General features: G+C 40.3%; 2 protein-coding genes across 6 annotated transcripts in view; both read left to right on the top strand.

Moving 5' to 3' along the window:
- The first annotated feature begins 13 nt into the window (after nt 1–13).
- TDP2 (tyrosyl-DNA phosphodiesterase 2) lies at nt 14–17,586 on the top strand. The gene is made up of 7 exons (XM_003823199.5): nt 14–268; nt 355–440; nt 8,823–8,996; nt 9,654–9,745; nt 13,035–13,153; nt 14,412–14,582; nt 16,496–17,586. Exons 1-7 carry the CDS (start codon nt 14–16, stop codon nt 16,775–16,777), a joined length of 1,179 nt encoding a protein of 392 aa, XP_003823247.1. The 3' UTR covers nt 16,778–17,586.
- Nucleotides 17,587–21,754: 4,168 nt separating this feature from the next.
- KIAA0319 (KIAA0319 ortholog) overlaps nt 21,755–23,917 on the top strand; it is a 101,966-nt gene continuing 99,803 nt past the window's right edge. For 3 of the 5 annotated variants that reach the window (XM_034961547.3, XM_003823197.5, XM_055113223.2), the window contains exon 1: nt 21,755–22,205. In XM_034961547.3, coding sequence (XP_034817438.2) covers nt 22,169–22,205 — 37 coding nt within the window. In that variant the 5' untranslated portion in view covers nt 21,755–22,168. Of the gene's footprint in view, nt 22,313–23,917 lie in introns of all 5 variants that reach the window. The other 2 variants (XM_003823198.5, XM_034961543.3) reach the window with 1 other exon arrangement.

The following is a 23,917-nucleotide window of genomic DNA, read 5'->3' as shown; positions in this document are numbered from 1 at the left end:
CGCCGGGCGGTTGATGCGGGAGCGCCATGGCACAGGCGCCTGCGCAGAGCCGCGCGTTGGCCTCCTGTTCCGCTTAAAGGGGCGGTGCAGAGGCGGCAAGAAGATGGAGTTGGGGAGTTGCCTGGAGGGCGGGAGGGAGGCGGCGGAGGAAGAGGGCGAGCCCGAGGTGAAAAAGCGGCGACTTCTGTGTGTGGAGTTTGCCTCGGTCGCAAGCTGCGATGCCGCTGTGGCTCAGTGCTTCCTGGCCGAGAACGACTGGGAGATGGAAGTACGCTTTTGCTGTCCTCGCTTCCGGCTCCATTACCTAGGTCGGTGGAGCGCACAAACCTCATCCCTTGTGCCTTTGTTTTTCAGAGGGCTCTGAACTCCTACTTCGAGCCTCCGGTGGAGGAGAGCGCCTTGGAACGCCGACCTGAAACCATCTCTGAGCCCAAAACCTAGTAAGTGATGAGGGGAGCGGGAGCCAGTCCGGACGGAGGCAGTTTGATACCAGGTAGCCCTGCGCGTCCTGGGACCTGCCGCGGAGCTGGGCGGACGATGCTGAGGCAGATCTCCAAGCTGCGTAGCCAGAGGAGCGGGGCTTGCGTTGCTGCTGCTGCGCGGAGTTGCGCCCCAGCAGCGGATCTAACACTGCACCAGACTGTCGCTTCGAACGTGATTTGGGGTCCAGGGAGGAAAAGATGGAAATGTAATGTTTAACTCAAATGATAGGAAATAAGTAAGCGAGAGGTTTGAAACAAATGAACGAAGGCTAAACCTTCTATCGAAAAATGGCAACTTGGAAGTCTCCTTGCTTCCTGTATTATTTATTCTAGGCCCTAGGCTGGCCAGCCAGAATAATACGTTTGTTGTTGTTGTTATTTTTTTTTAATGCACACCTACTCCTGTTATTTCAGTGCCCCTCTCCAGTTCCTGCACTACTGCTCTTAAAAAGTGTAGCTGCCTTACAAGGCCCTCTACTATTTGGCTCCATAACTTAGAACCTGCCTTTCCAGGTTCCAGACCTATCAAACTTTTACTTTTTTCCAACGGGTCATTTTCTCCTGTCTTTGAAACTTCGTAAAGATCTTTATTACCTGTGCCTGGAATTTTTTTCTTTTCCCTTCCTTGCTAATATTTGTCTTAAAGCCCCAAGCTGAGACATGATTTATCTCTAGGAAGCTTTTCCTGATGTCCTAACTCTGGGTAAGAGTCCCCTTTTAGGTACTCTTATAGCATCCTGCATGACCTCTGTTACAATACCTTAGTCCGTATTATAATTGCTGTTCATTATTTTATGTCTCCTACTAGACTGCACATCTAGTAAGGAGTATCTGTTTTGTACATTGTTAATTTCCCAAAGTCTGACACAACATTTGACACATAATAAGCTCCCAATAAATATTTACTGAATGTATACAATTCTCCCAGCTATATGTACAACCTGTAAAATTGACTGTTCATAGTGGAGACTTTATTTTCCCTTTGGTCTTTTCAGCTACACTGGCTTACAGATGTGATAAGATATTTTCTTTAGGTTCCTTTCTCTGTCTTGCCTCTTGTTGGGGAATTGTCTACTCACCCACAGTGATTTGTCTCTGACTCCCGTTTTACTAACCAGAGCAAGTTGGACTAGGAGGTGTTTGCCTAGCTCAAACTGGCCAGTCAGATCCTCTCCTTGGTTTCAGAATTAGGACCAAGAGAGTCAAGTCTGAGTCTTCCTATGGAGCTGGAACTGTAACATGTTAACTTAGCACCTGTGAGGATTCATATCTTTTTTTGTGTACAGAGAAACTGAGAACAGAGGTCTGCAGAGAGACAATGAAGCAGAGGGAAGTTGAAGTGTAGGATTGAGAGAAAGCCCTTAACTGCCCTTCCTTAAACATGGCTGTATTTCTGTACCAGGCTCTGTGACATGTTTGTTTCCTTATAAATTCTCCTGTTGTGGTCAAACCAACCTGAGTTAATGTCTGTTGGTTGCAACAGACTATATTGTAACCAATAAATAGTAACAAAATAAGTGGATTTCCTGTAATAGGCCCTCAGAAAAGATGCGGATCAAGCTGATCAATGGTGTCATGGCTATTAGGATTCTCTTACCCCGGAATGGTAAATTGGCAAAAACAAGCAAAGGTGTTGATTAGGCTGTGGTCTCTTGTCTCTCAGAATTCAGGTCAAGTGTGAATGAGAGTGAGGTTTTAAAGTTTAGTTTGCTCAAGAGAGAAAAATGGGGAAGGGGCAAACTTCAGCGTGTTTCTAAGGCCTGTGACCTGATTAGATTTTTGATGTTGGCTTTAGCAAAAATGAAAGGAAAAAAAAATTGATTGGAAGATTTTATGGCCAGAAAAACTCAACCCTGCTGAGCAAGGGCATTGGCTGTCTTAAGTGAATAGCGCAGGAATCTCAATTCTGGAGTGAATTCCTGGGATATCAACAAAAATTGAAATTGAACACTAAAGTGATTTAGTCCCCTACATTAGAATCTATCTTCAGTGTCTCTGATGAGAGACAAGGGAAATCCTCTTAAAACAGCTATGCTGAATCTTAGCTGCATATTGGAATTATCTGGGGAATTAAAAAAAAAACACCAGAGATTCTAATTTCATTAGTCTTGAGTGGGGCCCATTATTCCTTATTGGCTTTTTTTTTTTTTATTAGCTGTGCAGGTAATTCTAATGCAGAGCCAGCATTGAAAGCCCGTGTCCCAGAGCCTTGTTACTTAGAGTGTGGACTCTGGACCAGCAGCGTGCCACTGCTACTCGGGAATTTGTTAGACATGCAGAATCTTAGGTCTCACCCAGACCTACTGAATCAGAATCTGTATTTTGACAAGATCTCCAGGTGATTTAAAATTGAGGAGCACTGGCCTAACACATAAAACCTAAGACACCAGATATACTGACAAAAGCACTTCCTCCTCTGCTTAGGAATGAAGTCAACAAATCATGCCCCTAAAGTTTGCCAGTCCCTTTCTGTTCCCTTAGTATTTCTGTACAGCAGCGTTTTAGAGTTTATTTCCCTTTTCATTTTTCCAAGAGGAAATTTTTAATACAGTTGCCTGGTTTTTCTTGCTGCATTAAATATTAAATATTGTGGGTGTTGCATAAATTGCAGAGATATTTGTATTAGGTTCTTGTGTTGCTATAAATAACTGAGACTGGGTAATTTATAAAGAAAAGAGATTTAATTGGCTAACAGTTCTGCAGGCTCTACTGGAAGCATGGCCCCAGCCTCTGCTGGGCCTCAGGAAGATTTCAATCATGGCAGAAGGGAAAGGGGAGCCCAGGTATCACATGGAGAGCGCAGGAGCAAGGGGGTGGGGTGGTGCCACATACTTTTAAACAACCAGATCTTGCAAAAAGAACTCAGTATCGTGAAGATAGCACCAAGACATTAATGAGGGATCTGCCCCCATGACCCAAACACCTCCCACTGGACCCCACTACCAACATTACGGATTATATCTCAACATGAGATTTGGAGGGGACAAACATCCAAACTATATCAATATGGAATTGGATTACAGTGAAACAGAGAAGGAAAGGATGGCATAGTGAATAAGAGCATGGACTCTGGAGCCAAAATGCAAAGGTTATAAGCCCACCTGTGCTATTTAGTAACTGTGTAACTTCTCTCTGCCTCAATTTCTTTGTGCAGTGGGGATAGTAATATGGTTCTGAGTCTACCTGTGCTATTTAGTAACTGTGTAACCTCTCTCTGCTTCAGTTTCTTTATCTGTGCAACCCCTTCCTCATGGGGTGGTTGTAAGGATTAAGTGAGCTAATAGATGTAAAACACTTGGAATTGTGCCTGGCATATAGAGCTCAGTAAGTATAAGCTATGATTAATGACACCATCATGCTCTCCCCATACATCACCCATGACAGTCCACCTGTTGAGGAAAGTAGGGATTGTGTTTACAGTTTTATGAGGTAGATTGAGTTATAGTTGGACATCTTTAAACTTGGAAAAAAAGGTGTGTGTGCTGGATAGGTAAGGGGCCTAATGTGATTAGCAAACACCTTTGTCTATGATAGTATATATATTTTTAAATTCAGTTATGAAACAAGGTTTGACAGAAATAAAGAGCTAATAATTTCTCCTTTCTGGTTTTAATGCTTTTCATAAAAAGGAAATAACATCTTTGATCAGGCATGGAATCACTTGGCTTTTTCTCTCTGGTGGTAAGATGAAGGGGGCCAGCCCCTCCACACCTGTGGGTATTTCTCTTCAGGTGGGACGAGAGACTGAGAAAAGAAATAAGACGGAGAGACAAAGTATAGAGGAAGAAAAGTGGGCCCAGGGGACCGGCGCTTAGCATACGGAGGATCTGCATGGGCACTGGTCTCTGAGTTCCCTCAGTATTTATTGATCACTATCTCTACCATCTCAGTGAGGGGGATGTGACAGGACTAGAGGGTAATAGTGGAGTCAGCAGGAAAACGTGAGCAAAGGACTCTGTGTCATAAATAAGTTTAAGGAAAGGTGCTATGCCTGGATGTGCACGTAGGCCAGGTTTATGTTTGACTTTACACAAACATCTCAGTGCAATAAAGAGTAGTATTGCCGCCAGCATGTCTCACCTCCAGCTATAAGGCGGTTTTCTCCTATCCAAGTAAATAGAATGTACGATCGGGTTTTATACCGAGACATTCCATTCCCAGGGACGAGCAGGAGACAGATGCCTTCCTCTTTTCTCAACTGCAAAGAGGCCTTCTTCTTTCACTAATCCTCAACACAGACCCTTTTTGGGTGTCGGGCTGGGGGACGGTCAGATCTTTCCCTTCCCACGAGGCCATATCTCAGGCTATCTCAGTGGGGGGAAACCTTGGACAATACCCAGGCTTTCTTGGGCAGAGGTCCATGTGGCCTTCCGCAGTGCACTGTGTCCCTGGGTACTCGAGACTGGAGAATGGCGATGACTTTTACCAAGCATACTGCTTGCAAACACAATTTTAACAAAGCACATCCTGCACAGCCCTAAATCCATTAAACCTTGAGTCAATACAGCACATGTTTCTGCGAGCACAGGGTTGAGGCTAGAGTTACAGATTAACAGCACCTCAAGGCAGAAGAATTTTTCTTAGTACAGATCAAAATGGAGTTTCTTATGTCTTCCTCTTTCTACATAGACACGGTAACAGTCTGATCTCTCTTTCTCCCACAGTAAGACGTTGAAAAAAAGTCTAATAGCTCATTGTTGAATAAGAGAACTTTTGGGTAGGATGAAATTCACAAAAGAAAGTTTTGCACTTTTTTTTTATGCTCTTGAAGGTTATTTTTATGTAAAAGGAAGACAATTCAAAATATTTTATGCTACAAAATTGACATTAAGTTCATCTAGCACCCAGATCATGGCCTTTAAATACAATTCTTCACTGAAAGGAACAAGGGCTTTTCAGAAATGACTGATTTCATAGAATGAAAGGGGCTTAATGTAAAAATTAAAAAAGAAGTTAAAAAGAAATGACTGATTCCAGAGCAGGGGCAAAAAAAGTACAAGATGAGCCTATGATATCTGTGGTGTTAGAAAGTAAGGAGGTGCCCAGAAAATGTTGGGGACGTGCCAGAAGGGCACAAGACCTAGCTTAAAAGCTGCCTACCCTTTCCCCATGAAATCTGGTATAACCCAAGCAACAGGATGCTTGGTAGGAATAGATTACAATCCATAAAAAAAGAACATACTGATATAAATACATTTGTCCAAGAGAGAAGGGAACATTTTTCCTTACAGTAGAACTCCATCTATTAAACGTGGAAGACATGAGGAATTAGAAAAAAATCTTCATTTGGGAACTGCCATATTGATAATTATTTCAGGTAGATATCAACAGATACTAAAACTAGTAGGAAAGTTCAGTGAACAACAGCATATTTACATAATCACAAAGTACTTTCCCACAAAATACTTACTATGATGGGGAAAATTATAACTTTGTACTAGAGAAATCTGGTTAACAACACTTTAACCAAGTGATCAAAGCTAACATCACCAGGAATGGGAAAGCTCCATATCAGATGCTTGATATGGTGCATTGCGGAGGACATACTATCACTTCTGTGACATTCCTGCCAAAAAATGCATAATCTGAATCAAATAATAGGAAAACATAAGCCCAATCTGAAGGACATTCTGTAAGATAAATGGCCTGTACTCTTCAAAAATGTCAGAGTCATGAGAGACAAAGACTGAAAAACTTTTCTGGATTAAAGAAAATTAAAAGAGACATGCCATCTAAATATAACATGTGATCCTAGATTAGGACACTAGTAGCACAATTGGCAAGATTGGACTAGGTCTTTAGATATTATTAAATCTAGCCATAGGAGGCAATAAGAAAAAGAAAAACTTATATCAATGATAATCTTCTGACTTGTTGATCATACTAGAGTATACTGTTATGCACCACATAACCACATCTCAATTGACAACAAACTGCATAAATGAAGATGATCCCATAAGATTATATTACTGTATTTTTGCTATACCTTTTCTATATTAGGTATTTTTAGAACACAAGTAAGTGCCATTGTGTTACAGTTGCCTACAGTATCCAGTATAGTAGCATGCTGTACAGGTTTGTAGCCTAGGAGCAGTAGGCTAGACCATATAGCCTAGGTGTGTAGGAGGCTGTTGTACCATCTAGGTTTGTGTAAATTCTCTCTATGATGTTTGTATAATGATGAAATCACCTAATGACACGCTTCTCCAAATGTGGTGCATAACTGTATATGTAAGCATGTCTTCGTGTTTAGGAAATAATACAAAAATATTTAAACAAATGGTTCAGAATAAAAAGAATAAAGCAAGTAAATGTTAAGTAAAATGTTAATATTTGAGGAACCTGGGTGAGTGGTGTATAGGAGAAAAGTTAAAATGTTGGCATTAAAATTATAAATTCAGACACCTATTTTTAAAATTCATGAATAGTTTATAAATGCTTGGGAGTTAACCTTTTAATAAAGTTTGTCCCTCCACTCATATGTCTGGGGTATTGGTTGGGGGAGCAGATGGTGGAGTCAAGACTATGGACTGGAACACATACATATGTCCTTTCCAGCATGGCAGTCTCAGGGTGGTTGGACTTTTTACATGGCAGTTCCAGGGTTCCTGAAGGGAGTGTTCCAAAAGCCTTGAATGGAAGTGGCAGATTATCTTAAGGCCAAACCTCAAAAGTCCCAGAATATTCTTTCCCTGTAGTAAGCAAGCCACTAAGGTCCGGATTCAAAGGGGAGGGGCATTAGGTTTCATCATTCAAAGAGGGGAGTAGCAAAGAATTTGCAGTTCCTATTTATCTGCCACAATGAGATCTTATTTAACATATGATTTTAAAAAATTCCAAAAAGATTTAGAAATCCTACGTTTCTGAGTCTAATTTGGGATCATAGTTTATACACTTATTCTAGTGACACATGTCATTGAAGGATATTAAGTTGTTTATAACTGCCTAAGTGAGCAAACATTTGGACAGTACAGTAAGAATCTATCTACGAACCCAAAAGTATCTGAGTCAGGTCTAAATCAATTTAAAAGGTTTATTTTGCCAAGGTTAAGGACACACCCGTGACACACCCTCAGGAAGTCCTGACTACCTTGTGGACATGTGCCCCAGGTAGTTGAGGTACAGCTTGCAAGTCAATACCCTGAGACACCAAAGGTTGCAGCAGAAAAAAAATTTTAATTGTAAGGCCGCCAAACCAGGGGACTGGAGGAAACTTCAGATTCTCCTTGAGAAGTTTGGAGCTTGAGACTTAAAGAGGTTTGGAGTGGACCAAGGTGTGAGGATTGTTGATTGGTCAGAGTGCAATGATGAAGTCATGGGATCTAGAGATGAAGAAACTGCATTCTCATGCTGATTCGGTTCCTGTCGGAGTGTCTTCAAACTGGTTGGTGTCAGCTTTCTGCTGGAATTCAGCGTCTGAAAAACATCTTAAGCAATTCTTTTTTTTTTTTTTTCTTTTCTTTTTTATTGATCATTCTTGGGTGTTTCTCGCAGAGGGGGATTTGGCAGGGTCACAGGACAATAGTGGAGGGAAGGTCAGCAGATAAACAAGTGAACAAAGTTCTCTGGTTTTCCTAGGCAGAGGACCCTGCGGCCTTCCGCAGTGTTTGTGTCCCTGGGTACTTGAGATTAGGGAGTGGTGATGACTCTTAACGAACATGCTGCCTTCAAGCATCTGTTTAACAAAGCACATCTTGTACCGCCCTTAATCCATTCAACCCTGAGTGGATACAGCACATGTTTCAAAGAGCACAGGGTTGGGGGTAAGGTCACAGATCAACGGGATCCCAAGGCAGAAGAATTTTTCTTAGTACAGAACAAAATGAAAAGTCTCCCATGTCTACCTCTTTCTACACAGACACGGCAACCATCCGATTTCTCAATCTTTTCCCCACCTTTCCCCCCTTTCTATTCCACAAAACCGCCATTGTCTTCATGGCCCGTTCTCAATGAGCTGTTGAGTACACCTCCCAGATGGGGTGGTGGCCGGGCAGAGGAGCTCCTCACTTCCCAGTAGGGGCGGCCGGGCAGAAAACAAAAGCCTTATGATTCTGATGTCAGAGATCCTACCCATAGGAGCAATGGGGATGCAAGTCGTCAGTATATAGGGCTATGGGATGACTTTCCATACAAAGAAGTGGGCCAAAGTGCAGCGTGATTAATGCTCAATTATATTTCTGTCTAGAACCTGGCATGCAATTCTTGTTAACCCTGTAAGGACAGTGTCACTTTTAGGGCTCTTTTAAAATTTGTTTGTAAAATGAGGGCTACAAATACAAAATAATTCTTAATCAATTTATAGATTATTTGCAAAGCCATGTTTTATTCTGATCTTGCCAGTGTTGACCTAACCAATGAAGAAACAACTGATTCCACCACTTCTAAAATCAGCCCATCTGAAGATACTCAGCAAGAAAATGGCAGCATGTTCTCTCTCATTACCTGGAATATTGATGGATTAGATCTAAACAATCTGTCAGAGAGGGCTCGAGGGGTGTGTTCCTACTTAGCTTTGTAAGTATTATCACTTCTATTTAATAGTAATGTGTCTTATGTATATACAAAGTAACAGTTCAAGGTTGTGGGCTTTAGAATTAAACCTAAGTTCAATGTCCAGCTCTGGGAAGAAACATCTGAAGAATTAAGATGATTGCGTCTGAGAGCAGGATTGCAGGCTGCAGCAAAGAGGGGACACTAATTTTCGTTAGAAGCCTTTTAGTACTGTTTTCTTCTTAAACTTTGTTTATTGTAACTACGTGAAATTAAAACTACCAAAAAGATCTATTTGTGCCCCATGCTGGCTCTGTGACCTTGGGCAAATCACTTAAGTTCTCTGGACAGTTTTCTTCATTGTGGATAATAACTGCTTCAAGAGGATTGAAAGAAACATTGAAAGCATCTCTTAGTGTGTAGGACCATTGAAGTCTCTCAATATGGCGGTTTCTATTGTCAGTTTTTCTAGTTCTTTTTGATATATTTGTTATAGTACTACATTAATAAATAGCACACATCTTTCTCATTTTATAGTTATCAAAGATCAGCATAAACACTCAATATTAGGTGCCCTAGAGGGTTTTTTGTTTTTGGTATGTTGTGGGATTTCCTTCATTTAGGTAGCTGAAAATGAAATGGTATACTTGGTATTTGTCATAAATTGATGTTTTTCATTAGGTACAGCCCAGATGTGATATTTCTACAGGAAGTTATTCCCCCATATTATAGCTACCTAAAGAAGAGATCAAGTAATTATGAGATTATTACAGGTAACAATTTTTGTTATTCAACTTGTCTTTTCTTTGAAAAACAGATCAGTGAAAGAGATAAATCAAAGTTGGTCTATCGGGACATAGAGAGGAAAAAGCACAAATAAATAAGTTTGAGAAAAATAAGCAAGACACAGAATACTACAAGAATTATAGGAGAATATTTTATACAACTTAATGTTAATAGTGTGAAAAGGAAATGGATGATTTTTCAGGAAAATATAAATTACTAAAATTTGAGAAACAACACCTTTTTGGTGAAATTCAGTTGTTAAAAGTTTTAACTGAAATAATCACATTGTGGTTATTATGCTTTTTCAAAAAGTCTTTATTTTATAATTCCTTATTTATTTTGTTCTTTTTGTACTTTTTCTGCCCTGAGTAATTTAGTTTTTAAATTTTCCATCTATTTTGTTTTTGCTAAATATATTTAAAATACTACTTTGGCCACATCTCATGATTTTCATATACAGTCTTTCCTTGGTATTCTCAGGGGATTGGTTCTAGGGTTCCTCAATGGATACCAAAATTCGCACATACTCAGTTTCCTCAGTCTGCTCTGCAGAACCCATCTATATGTGAGCACTCCATTTCTGCAGGTTTCATGTCCTGGGAAGACTGTATTTTCAACCTGCATTTGGTTGTGGATGCAGAACCCACAGATACAGAGGACCAACCGTATTTACTGAAAAAATATCTGTATAAGTGGACCTTGAAGTTCTCTTGTGTTGTTCAAGTGTCAACTGTATAGTGCTTTCTTTGACTTTTCATTTTTATATAGTATGTGATTTTTAGTTTCAATCGACTCCTTAATCGAGAATTTCTAAGGAGAGGGTTCTCTCTCAGTCTGTGTGTGTCTCTCTTTATGGAACTTTTTTGTATTCTCTTGGGGATTCTTTTAGGATTTCTGATTCCCATGCTTCCTTCTTGGTTTACTTCCTTATTTTATTGGAGCACCTTCTCTAATTAATTTCTAAGAAATAGTGCATGGATAGTGAAGTTTTTGAATCCCAGCATATTTGAAAATGTCTGTGTTGTAGCTTTGTAGTTCTTGATAGTTTGGCTGAAGATAGGTATCTGGGTAAATAGATGTTTTCCTTCAGAATTCTGAAGGCATTCTTCAATGTCTTCTAGTTTCCATTATTGATGATGGGTGATAAGGCTGATGCCATTCTAATTCTTATTCTTTTCTTTTTCCCTACTCTCTGGAAGCTTTGAGGGTCTTCTTTTTAACCCTCGTGTTCTTTGGGTCTTTTTAAAATCTATTGTACTGAATGCTTGGTGGGAACTTTTAATCTGTGGAATTTTAATATGTGGAAAACCTTAGTTGGAAAATCCTTTTCCCTCTCCCTCCCTCCCACCACTCCCCTCGCCTCTCCTTTCATTATCTTCATTATTTCTCTTTCCTTTTCTCCCTGTCTCTTCTTTCCTCCCTTAAGTTTTTTTACTCTCCCATTTTTCTGAATTCCCTCTGTTAAACGGTGGACCTCCTGGGTTGATCCTTGAATTTTCTTAACTTCCTCTTATTCTCCTATCTCTATTGACTGTTCTACTTTCTTGGCAACTATCTTGACTTTTAGATAGCATTATTTTAATTTCCTAGGCCTCCTATTCACTGAATATCTTTTTTATGGCATACTTTTCTTGGTTTATGGATACAGTATCTTTTTTGTTAGTTTTTTGTTTGTTTTAGGTTTTAATCTCTTTCCCTGCATTGTTTTTATTTCCTTCTTTTTGTTTATTTTGATTATGTTATGTCAGTATCCATCATGTCATGTTAGACCTGTTCCTTAAATATGTAGGGATCCTTGGCTTTTGGTTCACATTTAAACACCAAACACTAAAATGTTGATTACAGTTTAGTATGCCTGAGCAAGGCTAAGTAGTTTACCTTACTGGACAGGGGTGAGGGATTGATTGTAGAGCAAACTGCTTATTCATTTGAGGGAGACCCACAATTGTCAGTGTGTTGGTATATACAGGCCTTTAATCTGAGACCATTTTGTTTCTCCAAAAAAGAATTATTTAGCTTTCTGCCTTCTGGGTGTTGGGGCTGGAGTGGTGTGCTTGTTTTGCCTACCTTCTGGAAGCAGGTCAGGGGAAGGGAGCTGAGTAGGCACACTTTACTTAATCAGTGTTCAACCCATTCACCTATCAGCCGTGGGCTAACATGCATGCCCCTCCCTGTGGCTGGTGACTCTGGAGCCTCTAAAATTTAGTTCTATGTAAAACTGTAGTCTCCTGTTAATAGAGGGACAGTCACTTAGCTCTAAGGAGTTGAGGAAACCTGGGAGTTGTTTAACCCCATATCCAGACCTTGAACTGGCCCTCCCCTTCTTAGCTCAGCACCTTACCTTTTGTGGTACCTTTATGTTCAAGCACTAAGTGTTTCCAGATTTTGGTGGAACAAATCTGCTTGCTTCCTGTCTATGGTTCTCTGCTACAGTCACTCAAGTGGTTTCCTTTTCTTCTGATAAACCGGTTACCACTTCTCCATCTGTTTTCTGTTTTCTGAAAAACTATTGGAAGCTTTCATTCATGGCCTCTACTCCTATTTTCTGTTCTTGCAGGTTTATATCTTTCTAGATTTTTATTCATTTACTATCATTTTTCTGGAACTTCTAGTATGAGAAGTAGTAAGTGGATATCAGCTGGCCACAGTTCATCTCATCTACTCTGTGTCTTTCAGAAATTTCTCAAATTTTCTCATCTGATATTGGCAGCATTATTTTTTGGCACTTGTTTACATTTTTTTTTTCATTTTTATTTATTCATTTATTTTGAGACGGAATTTCACTATTGTTGCCTAAGCTAGAGTGCGATGGCACGATCTCAGCTCACCGCAACCTCTGCCTCCCAGGTTCAAGTGATTCGCCTAACTCAGCCTCCCGAGTAGCTGGGATTACAGGCATGTGCCACCACGCCCGACTAATTTTGTGTTTTGTAGAGGCACGGTTTCTCCATTTTGGTCAGGTTGGTCTCAAACTCCTGACCTCAGGTGATCCGCCCACCTCGACCTCCCAAAGTGCTGGGATTACAGGCATGAGCCACTGTGCCTGGACTTTTTAAATTTTATTTTATTTCTTCTAAGCTTCTAGCTAAAATTTAGGAGGGAGGAGGTAGACTTGTTTGGCCATGATGACTATTTTGAAATAATAGTTTAAAGATTTAGATCCATGTAAATATCTGTTACCTGTTTGCTATAAAATTCTTCAATAGGCAAACTTGTGGTAAACTGAAAATAACTCTCACCTTCTCAGCCTAAATTCTTTTCCACAAACATTTGTAGGTCATGAAGAAGGATATTTCACAGCTATAATGTTGAAGAAATCAAGAGTGAAATTAAAAAGCCAAGAGATTATTCCTTTTCCAAGTACCAAAATGATGAGAAACCTTTTATGTGTGCATGTGAGTAATTTTTAAAAATTGAGTGTTTTATTAAAAAAAGATTTTTTCATAGTTTTGTTATTATTCTTTTTAAAACCATTGCCTTTAGAGAAAAATTTGCTTCACACATGTAGATTCTTTTAGATAGTCTTTAACACTCTCTAAAATTAATGTTTTACAGAAATTTTAAATGCAGATAGAATTCTCAGTCTATTGTTTTCTTAAGAATATTTGAGAGTTTGTTAACATTCCACATTTGCTTCCTAAAGTAATGTTTTTACTTTCTACTCTATACATGCTGCTATATTTTACTCTATGAGACTTACAAAAATGAAAAATAGATCTTGCTCTGATATAGTATATAGATTAGTAAGGGAGAGTGTGTATATAGTAACTAAAACATAAGAAAGGCATAAGTGCCACAGGAGAGGTATAAATGATGTGTGGAAGTTTAGAGAAAGGAGAGATGACTTTGAGCCAGATTGTTTAGTGGGAGTTTTATAGAGGAGATGGTATTTGAAATGAACCCTGAAAAATATGTAAGACATACATATTAAAAAGAGTCCAAGTAGAGAAACCACCATGAGCAAACTTTTGCAAGTTGCAAGAGGTGTACATGTATGAGTATGAATGAGCATTCTATTCAGTTGAGTGTAGGGGCCATGGAGAGGCAAATGTGACAGGTTGAGAAGTAGGTAGGCTCCTGATTATAGAAGAGCATGAATGACCAATATGAAAGAATTAGACTTGATTCTGCAGACACTTAGTATAATGATAGATTGTACATTGTTGGTGTCTTAATTGCAAATGGTAAATGATTCTCATTCATTCAGTTAACTGACTTTTTTGGAATACCTGTATGCCAGGCCCTTAATAATACAGCAATAAATAAGAATCATCTCTGCTTTGCAAATGACTTATGGCTTTGTAGGAGGGAAATAATTGTCCTTTTAATTTAGCCTAGGGGGCTTTGAAACAGTCTGTTCAGCATGCCTTAGGTGTATTGAGGAGGGAGCCGCTGATGGCCTGGGGACACTGGGGAAAGGTTCACAGTGGAGGTGACATCTGGGGGTAGGTCGTGCTTGCTAAACCGTCGTCTTTGGGGACAGGGTTAGTGCTTTAATACTTCTTTCGATCCGGAGGGATAGGCATATTGCTGATTTTACAGTTTCAGTTTAGTAAATATATACCATTTGACAGAACAATCTGCTGATTTTATTATTAAAGTTCAGTATTAATAGTCAGTGGACAGTTTTAATGACTGTTTGTCCTGCTGCAGGTGAATGTGTCAGGAAATGAGCTTTGCCTTATGACATCCCATTTGGAGAGCACCAGAGGGCATGCTGTGGAACGAATGAATCAGTTAAAAATGGTTTTAAAGAAAATGCAAGAGGCTCCAGAGTCAGCTACAGTTATATTTGCAGGAGATACAAATCTAAGGGATCGAGAGGTGAGTGACAAAGTCAGTTTGATGTTTGAGGACAGATTATTGCTATGGAGACTAATTTAGGTTCCTTTGACCAAAGCTGTTAAAACTAGGACCTTTAGTCACTCAAAATGTCTTAAGTGACCTTGCAATTCAGCGAATATTTGTTTAGCCTATGCTGTATGCCTAGGGGAAGAAGGGGCTCTTTTTGGAGGAAAATAAAACTGTGCATGAGAAATAGACAACACTAAACTATATGTGTGTGTGTGTGTATATATATATATAGGATTAGAAAGAAAGGTAGAGAAAATGATTGTAGAAGAGTTTAGAAAAGGTTGTTTCTTTGCAGTATTCCTAGGTGCAATATGAGAACAATGGAAAGATTGGACCATGATAATTGTTCCTGACTCTCTTTTTTTCTGAGGTTTCCTTTTCTTTTTTGGCTTTTATTAGCCTTTTTAACCCACTTTTCCTGCCACCACCATGTCCAGACCTCCAGGTCTGAAACAAAGTCTCTTTCTCCCTGCCTATAGCTCAGTTGAGACACAGTGGGATTTTTCAGGACCTTAAAAAATTAAACATGGAATTACTAATGTGATGCATCAATTACACTTCTAGGTATAAATACCCAAAAGAAGTGAAAGCAGGGATTTGAATGTATTTTGTCTACCAATGGATGTTCACAGCTGTGTTATTCACAGTAGCTAAAAGGTGGAAGCAGCCCAAATATCACTGACAGATGAATAAACAAAATGTGCTATATGTATACAGTGGAATATTATTCACCCTTAAAATGAAGAAACTTTGACACATGCTACAATATGGGCAAATATTAAAGACATTATGCTGAGTGAATGAAGCCAATCCAAAAAGGAAAAGATACTATATGATTCCTCTTATGAATTTCCTAAACTGGTCAAATTCATAGAGACAGAAAGTAGAATGGTGTTTGCCAGGGACTGGGGGTATAAGGGAATGGTGAATTGGTGTTTAATGGGTACAGAGTTTCAGTTGGGGAAGATTAAAAGGTTCTGGAGATGGATGGTAGTCATGGTTGCACAACTATGTGAATATACTTAATGCTACATCACTGTACACTTAAAAATTATTAAAATGGCTGGGCACAGTGGCTCATGCCTGTAATCCCAGCACTTTGGGAGGCCAAGGTGGGCAGATCACTTGAGGCCAGGAGTTCGAGACCAGCCTGGCCAGCACGGTGAAACCCCGTCTCTACTAAAAATACAGAAATTAGCCAGGCATTGTGGCACATGCCTGTGATCCCAGCTATGCAGGAGGCTGAGGCACTAGAATTGCTTGAACCTGGGAGGTGGAAGTTGCAGTGAACCGAGATTGCACCACTGCACTCCATCCTGGGCAACAGAGTGAGACTCCCACCTCAAAAAAAAAAAAAAATTGTTAAAATGATAAATCTTATATTGTGTATATTTTACCACAAACAATTTTTTTAAATCCTGGAGTGTGAATGAGCAAACAGAATTAATATTATTAATAAACTTCAAATAAAACTGAAGGCAGTTGAAATTTTTGGATCATATGAATGCTATACTTCTGAAGTTGTAGACTAAAGTAGAGTGGCAGTTCTGCCTTCTTTTCAGTTGAGTTCAGTTTTTAAAAACAGATAACAGCAGTAACAGGCCATGTATATTCAGCCTTCTAAGTTTTATCTGAAACCCAAAGTTAGGAACCTATTTATGGCAGAAGAGAAGGGGCAAATTCCAAACCCCTCTGGCTGTCTTGATATTTTTATATTACATACCACTATGCAGCATAGTACTTTTTATAATGTATCTCATTGTTTTGCATTTCTGCATTAATAATTTCTTGCACGGTAATAGCAAAAACACCTTTTTTTTTTTTTTTTAAGTTAGTGGGCAAAAGGCTATGTGTATCTTAGAGAGTATTCTTTTTCTTTTCAGGTTACCAGATGTGGTGGTTTACCCAACAACATTGTGGATGTCTGGGAGTTTTTGGGCAAACCTAAACATTGCCAGTATACATGGGATACACAAATGAACTCTAATCTTGGAATAACTGCTGCTTGTAAGCTTCGTTTTGATCGAATATTTTTCAGAGCAGCAGCAGAAGAGGGACACATTATTCCCCGAAGTTTGGACCTTCTTGGATTAGAAAAACTGGACTGTGGTAGATTTCCTAGTGATCACTGGGGTCTTCTGTGCAACTTAGATGTAATATTGTAAAATGCTTTTCAAATGTGAGTTTTGTCCTGATTGTTACAAATACAATTTCCACCTTCTGGAAAGGTAGGTTTGCTGTGGAGGAAATAATGTACTAGATCATTGTCACAGAAAAACCAACTATGATTTATGGTTGTGTTTTCAGAATTCAACATTAAAGATTAATGTTTATTTAAACGAACACATTCCTGCATTCAGGATGTGAGGCCATTTAATAAAAAGGGCACAAAGCCTGTCAGAGTTTTCAACGGTGCTTATAGCTGCCAGCTGGATTCCAAACAGGTACCACATTGTCTCTGAGCTAATGTTTATATTTTTCCATTCAGGCACCGAAATAGTTAATATTTAAAATAAGTCTTCAAAAGAAAACATAAGAGATTATTGAGTTCTTGGGACTGGATCCTTTATTTCATAAGTTCAGATCATCTTAAATGAAAATGCCATGATTATCTGCAGTTAAGTAGATGACAGCTATTCTACATCAGACTTGATTTTTGTCAGCTAATTACATAATTGGTAAGTTATAATTGAAACCTTATGGTTTAAAATTCCTTAACTCCTTTTTGATTCATGTTTGTAGTCATGTTGTCAACAGAGGCAAAGTTAAGCTTGATGATGGTTAAAATCGGTTTGATAGCACCATGGGACATTTTTCTAACAAAAATAAATGCATGAAGAGACATAGCCTTTTAGTTTTGCTAATTGTAAAATGGAAATGCTTTACAGGAAGTAAATGCAAATTACTTTTAAGTGTGCTTTAAAGAAAAATATTTTCCCCACAAGAGAAATTTAAATAAAGAATTTTATTTGTTTATGGTTTGTTTTAGTATGTTTTTGTGTCCATGATGAGATTAAATTTTTTATCTGCTTCCTGCTTCTGGCTCTACTGCTGCTGCTTCCTCTTTGTGTAGAAGAAAACAGATTTCCATTTGCTTCTCACTCCACCAAGAATTACCAAGAATATATCTGCTTCCTTTGAAAAAAAGCCAGCAAGAATAATTAGAAGTAACAGAATCTTATTTATATCAGGAGTGCCAAAATTTAAACACCTAAAAAAAGATATTTATATATAATATTCCCTTTGTAGTGACAACGAAAAAGTTTAAATGTTAATCATAATTTTAATCATTAAAAATAAAAAATGAGGGCCGGGTGCAGTGGCTCACACCTGTAATCCCAGCACTTTGGGAGGCTGAGGCGGGTGGATCACGAGGTCAGGAGATCGAGACCATCCTGGCTAACACGGTGAAACCCTGTCTCTACTAAAAATACAAAAAATTAGCCGGACGTGATGGCGAGTGCTTGTAGTCCCAGCTACTCAGGAGGCTGAGGCAGGAGAATGGCACGAACCCGGGAGGCAGAACTTGCAGTGAGCCGATATCGTGCCACTGCACTCCAGCCTGGGCAACAGAGTGAGACTCCATCTCAAAAATAAAATAAAAAATGAGAATAGATGTTAATAGTAGCATACATCATAGAGGTAATACAATAGTACATTTCTGTGGGAAAAGGGTTATTCTGGCATAAATTGCTTTCATTTAGAAGAGCTAAGTTAGAACTTCAGATCACATTGCAAAACATAGATGGGTGAAAGTCTAAATTCTTAAAAAAAAAAATACAGTGTAGTATACTAGATTAAATAAAGGATTATCGGCTGGGTGCAGTGGCTCATGCCTGTAATCCCAGCACTTTGGGAGGCCGAGGCAGGTGGATCACCTGAGGTCAGGAGTTCAAGACTAGTCTAGCCAACATGGTGAAACCCCATCTCTACTAAAAATACAAAAATTAGCCAGGCGTGGTGGCAGGCACCTGTAATCCCAGCTACTCAGGAGGCTGAAGCAGGAGAATCGCTTGAACCTGGGAGGCGGAGGTTGCAGTGAGCCGTGATCTTGCCATTACACTCCAGCCTGGGCGAGAAGAGTGAAACTCTGTCTCAAAAATAAATAAATAATTGTCAAATTCTTTTAAAACCATGGACGTTTCATTTCCTTTATATAAGTCACAGCATCTACATGAAATACCTTCTTGTATACTGCGTATGACAAAATCTAAAAAATTATAAATGAAGTGTATAGAAACAAACCACTTTTAGGCCAGGTGTGGTGGCTCACGCCTGTAATCCCAGCACTTTGGGAGGCCGAGACAGGCGGATCATGAGGTCAGGAGTTCGAGACCAGCCTGACCAACATGGTGAAACCCCATCTCTACTAAAAACACAAAAAAATTAGCCAGGCGTGGGGACACGTGCCTGTAATCCAAGCTACTCAGGAGGCTGAGGCAGGAGAATCGCTTGACCCTGGGAGGCGGAGGTTGCAGTGAGCCGAGATCATGCCACTGCACTCCAGCCTAGGCAACAGAGCAAGACTGTCTCAAAAAAAACCACTTTTAATCTGCTTTCATGAGCAATAGTTATCAATGAATTAACCTACTAATTTGCTATATCTTGAATTTTTTACTTGGAATTTTTCAAAGTTTTTCCAGTGTAGTAGCTTTGCTTGCCTTACCTTCCTGCTTAGTGAAATTCCAACATAGAATCTTCTGGGGTTTTTGTTTGTTTGTTTTTGTTTTTTCAGTCTCAACCTCCTGGGCACAAGTGATCCTCTCGCCTCAGACTCTTGGGTAGCTGGGATTACAGGTGTGCACCACACACCCAGCTACTTTTTATTTGTTTTTGTTTTTTGTACAGAGAGGATCTTGCTATGTTGCCCAGGCTGGCCTCGAACTCCGGGGCTCACTCAATCCTCCTGCCTCGCCCACAAAGTGCTGGGATTATAGGCATGAGCCACTGTACGTGGCCTAAAGTCTTGTATTTCAATGAGGCAGCACTGTCATTACGTTAAGCACCATTTTTACCACTGATGTGGAATGTACTTTAACCTTCCTAAACCTCAGTTTTACCCACCCTCAAAATAAGTTATCTTTTATTGTACAAATGTCCCAACCAAAAGCATAAGCAAGAGCAGACAAAGTAAATTATACTAAGGATACATCATTTTATCCTTACTACCTCTTGCAGTGTCTGGCATATAGTAGGAGCTCAATGGATGTCCATTGAATGCTGAAAAGAAGTGAAAGGTAGTAGCCTCACATCTGTGTCCTAAAGAAGGAGACTAACATTTTCATACAATACCAAAATAGATATATTCATTAAAAATGAAAATAGATATTCATTACAGTGTCTCTGAGTTAAAAAGATGGTATAGTTAAACATTCTGGGCCAAGCCTGTGTGTGTGTGTATGTGCTAAAAGTATGTTTCTTTAAAGGCTAATCAGCCAAGGATCGTTGGGGACAAAATCAGATTCATTGGCTTGATGCATTGAAAGAGTACCTGTGGAATGCCATGTGAGCAGAGAAAGGAGGAAGTGTCTTTTGTAAAGATTTGGCTTCCTATTAAAGGATTCCAGGGAGAGTCTTGGAATCAGGGCTGGGATCCAGTTGGTTGCTGTTTCTGAGGCAGATTGAGAGAAAGGGGGATTAATGAGGGATTGGGTGCTGTCAGGAGGTGAAGGGAGTTTAGCAATTGGGTATCCCCAGTTATGGGTGGGAATAGTAAAGCAAAGGTAGAAAGTAGTAGTCATTCAAAAATGGAACACAAGGAGTTGTGTTGTTTTGTACCTGCTGCGTGACTTCAGAGGAAACAACATTGACTGTTAATTTTGCTTCTGACTTTGTATTTGTCCTCTCAGCCTGATCATTGATCATTGGCAGTACTAACTTTTCCAAGTCCAAGCTGATTTTCACTCTTTGAGTCCTGGACAGGTTTTTACTCTTTAGTTTTTATTTATTTATTTATTTATTTATTTATTTATTTATTTATTTTGAGACGGAGTCTTGCTCTGTCGCCCAGGCTGGAGTGCACTGGCACGATCTCGGCTCACTGCAACCTCCGCCTCCTGGGTTCAAGCGATTCTCCTGCCCCAGCCTCTCAAGTAGCTGGAACTACAGGCGCGGGCCACCACGCCCGGTTAATTTTTCGTATTTTTAGTAGAGACAGGGTTTCACCGTGTTAGCCAGGATGGTCTCGATCTCCTGACCTCGTGATCCGCCCGCCTCGGCCTGCCAAAGTGCTAGGATTACAGGCGTGAGCCACCGCACCCAGCTGGTTTTTACTCTTTAAATGTGCATTATCTTGATTCCCAGAATCATCCTATATGAATGCTATTATCTTCATTTTATAATTGAGGAAACAGATTTATCTAGATTATGTAACTTGTCTAAGGATCTTCGGTAAATACGAGTAGCCAGGAAGCTTATTCATCAAGAGTGTGTGACTCAGCCCTAAGCACTGCACTATACCTCCTAGTGATGAGATGTGCGAGGAATGCCCTGACTACCTTTTCTGCTCATGATATTATCCCTAGATGCTTTCGCATCTTTATTAAAACAGTAAAAATGCAAGAGTCTTCCACCCAAGTTTTCTGTGGTTTAGATTATCACGTTCCTCAAGATGCAAATGTCAAACTATACTGGGCATCCAGTTAACCCGCAAGGCCTGGAGGTGATGGGAGCCCCTCCTAGCACAGGTTCCCAGTCTCAGTCAGAAAGCACCTGCTCAAAATAGAAAGATAATTACAGAGTAGGGGCCAAAGAGACTCCCACTGGAAGAATGGAACTTGTGTAGCTGGGGTGACACAAGCTGGGGACAAGCTGGGGGACACATTCGCGAAGGGTGTTTGACCCAGGCAGTGCACCCACGGCTCCCTTGAGCCACCCTGGCCCGGGTGTTTATTTGGAAGGAGTGTTCATCCCCGAGACTGTTTAGGGCCACGGTGACAGGGAAGGGCTTGGTGAAGGAAAGCAGGTAGGGTATGAAGGCCGCTCAGGTTCACGAAAGACTTTTGCCTGGTCCCCTGCGGGGTGGGAGTGTGTCGCCCCGGTGCGGGTACTTAGAGCGCAACCGGGGAGCTGGGCAGGGGGGCTGGGCAGGGGCGGCTGCCGCGCCCCACATCCCTGAGGGCGTGTGTGCGCGTGCGCGCGCGTCGCCGTGGTAACCGCGGCGGCGGAAAGGCGCTGAATCACTGGCGCGCGCTTTCCCCGAGTCTGCAGAAGCTGCCGCGGGCGGTGGGCGGGGATCCCCCGGGGGTGCAACCTTGCTCCACCTGTGCTGCCCTCGGCGGGCCTGGCTGGCCCCGCGCAGAGCGGCGGCCGCGCTCGCTGTCACTGCCGGAGGTGAGAGCGCAGCAGTAGCTTCAGCCTGTCTTGGGCTTGGTCCAGATTCGCTCCTCTGGGGCTACGTCCCGGTGAAGAGGAAGCGAGGATTTTGCTGGGGTGGGGCTGTACCTCTTAACAGCAGGTGCGCGCGCGAGGGTGGGAACGTGTGTGTGTAAGACCTGCGATGACGACGAGGAGGAACAAGTGGGACGGCGAGTGATGCTCAGGGCCAGCAGCAACGCATGGGGCGAGCTTCAGTGTCGCCAGCAGTGACCCCAGGTACGGTCTACTTCCCAGCCCGCCTGGCCGAGAAATAGGAAAGAGGGCAGCCAGTAGGCAGGCCAATACCCAACAAAAGTAGAATCGAGACGCCCTGAGTTCAGAAGGTGAGTTTCTTAAGATTCTTCTGGGCATTCAGGAAAGGGCATTTTTTGATTGCTGCACTGATTGTTGACTAGTAGGGTGGAGTCGGGGAAATTTGAGTGTCTTTTCCCAACCTCACGAATTGCATTTTTTTTTAGAAGTAAGGAATCGGTTTTCTTTAAACTTCATTCAGAACTATTTATGTGATCTTTCCTATTATTTGCTAAATGCATTTTGTCTCTGTTCCTTACCATAACCTGAAGCTTAAAACCTTTCTCTTCTTCCCTTTGAATTCCCTCCAAGAAATGTCACAAATTAATCAGGAGGATAAACCTGAAATTTTGAGAGTTATCATCTTAAGGTCATTTGTTAATTAAATACAAGGAGGAAAAATATGATATACATACTCATGTACACTTTTATTGCTGGTTTGTTCATCAAAACATTTTTGTTTGTCGGTTAAATGTTAGTGTTTTTTCCAGTGCTTGAATTGAAAAGTTGAATGATGTTTTTGATAGTAACAGAAAAAATAAATTGTAGACAATGTTCCCCGCCACACACAAGAATTTTGGAAGTAAATGTTGGTATTTATTTCTTTATTCCTGAAATACATGCTCACTTTCCGAATGCTTCAATTTGTTTATTATAAGAAGACCACAATTGTAGAGACTACTAAAGTTATGCCAAATGTAAACTTTTATTTTGTGCTTTTTTTAGTATTATTTTTAATTCAGATGAGGAAAACTGGAGATGTCAGTTCAGTTATAGACGTAGGAGTCACAGAGAAAGGTGAATTCCTCTATAATTTGAAAAAGGGAAATGTAAACATATTACCTAAGTACTCTGATTTACTTGTATTAACCATTTGTAATGCATTTGCATTTGTAATGCAAAATGCCGAGGCAAGAACTTAATTTTTGTTTCAAAATAATGAAAATAATTCAGCCAAAATCTTTATGAATTAAAAATAGCCAAAAGAGAGCTTTGGTAATGTATGAATGTAAAAGAATAGAGTTGCTGTTAAATTTTCTTGACTTTTTTTTTCCCTAGCCAACAGATAGGAAGCATTCTCTTTAAATAAATACAGTAAGTCCTCACTTAACATTCTTGATACGTTCTTGGAAACTGAACCTTTAAGCACAACGAGGTATAAGGAAACCAGTTTTACCACAGGCTAATTGATATAAACAAGAGTTAAGTTCCTACAGCATATTTCTGGTCATAAAAAAATCACCAAACTTCTAAATAAAGACCACAACACTTCTAATATTAAACATAGAAATAAATGGGATCTATACATACAGTTAAGAAGGATTAGTAAAAACAAGATCATTATTTACCCAATTATTACAGTTCAAGGTCATGGGTAGCCAGAGTCTCTCTGGTTCAGAGTGGGAACCCCCCCTCTCCCCTGTCCAGGAAGCTATCCCATCACAGGGTGCACTTTCACAGACACACCCACTCACTCAGACGGGGACCATGTAGACATATGCACAGCTTTGGGATGTGAAGGAAACCGAAGCCCAGAGAAAACCCACGCAGACATGAGGAGAATGAGCAGACTCCACATAGACAGTGGCCCTGGCCAGGAATTTTTTTGTCACCAACGTTGAATGAAACTATGTTAT

This window comes from Pan paniscus, chromosome 5 (genome assembly GCF_029289425.2).
Source record: "Pan paniscus chromosome 5, NHGRI_mPanPan1-v2.0_pri, whole genome shotgun sequence".
NCBI classification, from domain to species: Eukaryota; Metazoa; Chordata; class Mammalia; order Primates; family Hominidae; genus Pan; species Pan paniscus.
The sequence above is the reverse complement of the archived record's forward strand: the minus strand, read 5'-3'. Positions and strand labels throughout refer to the sequence as shown.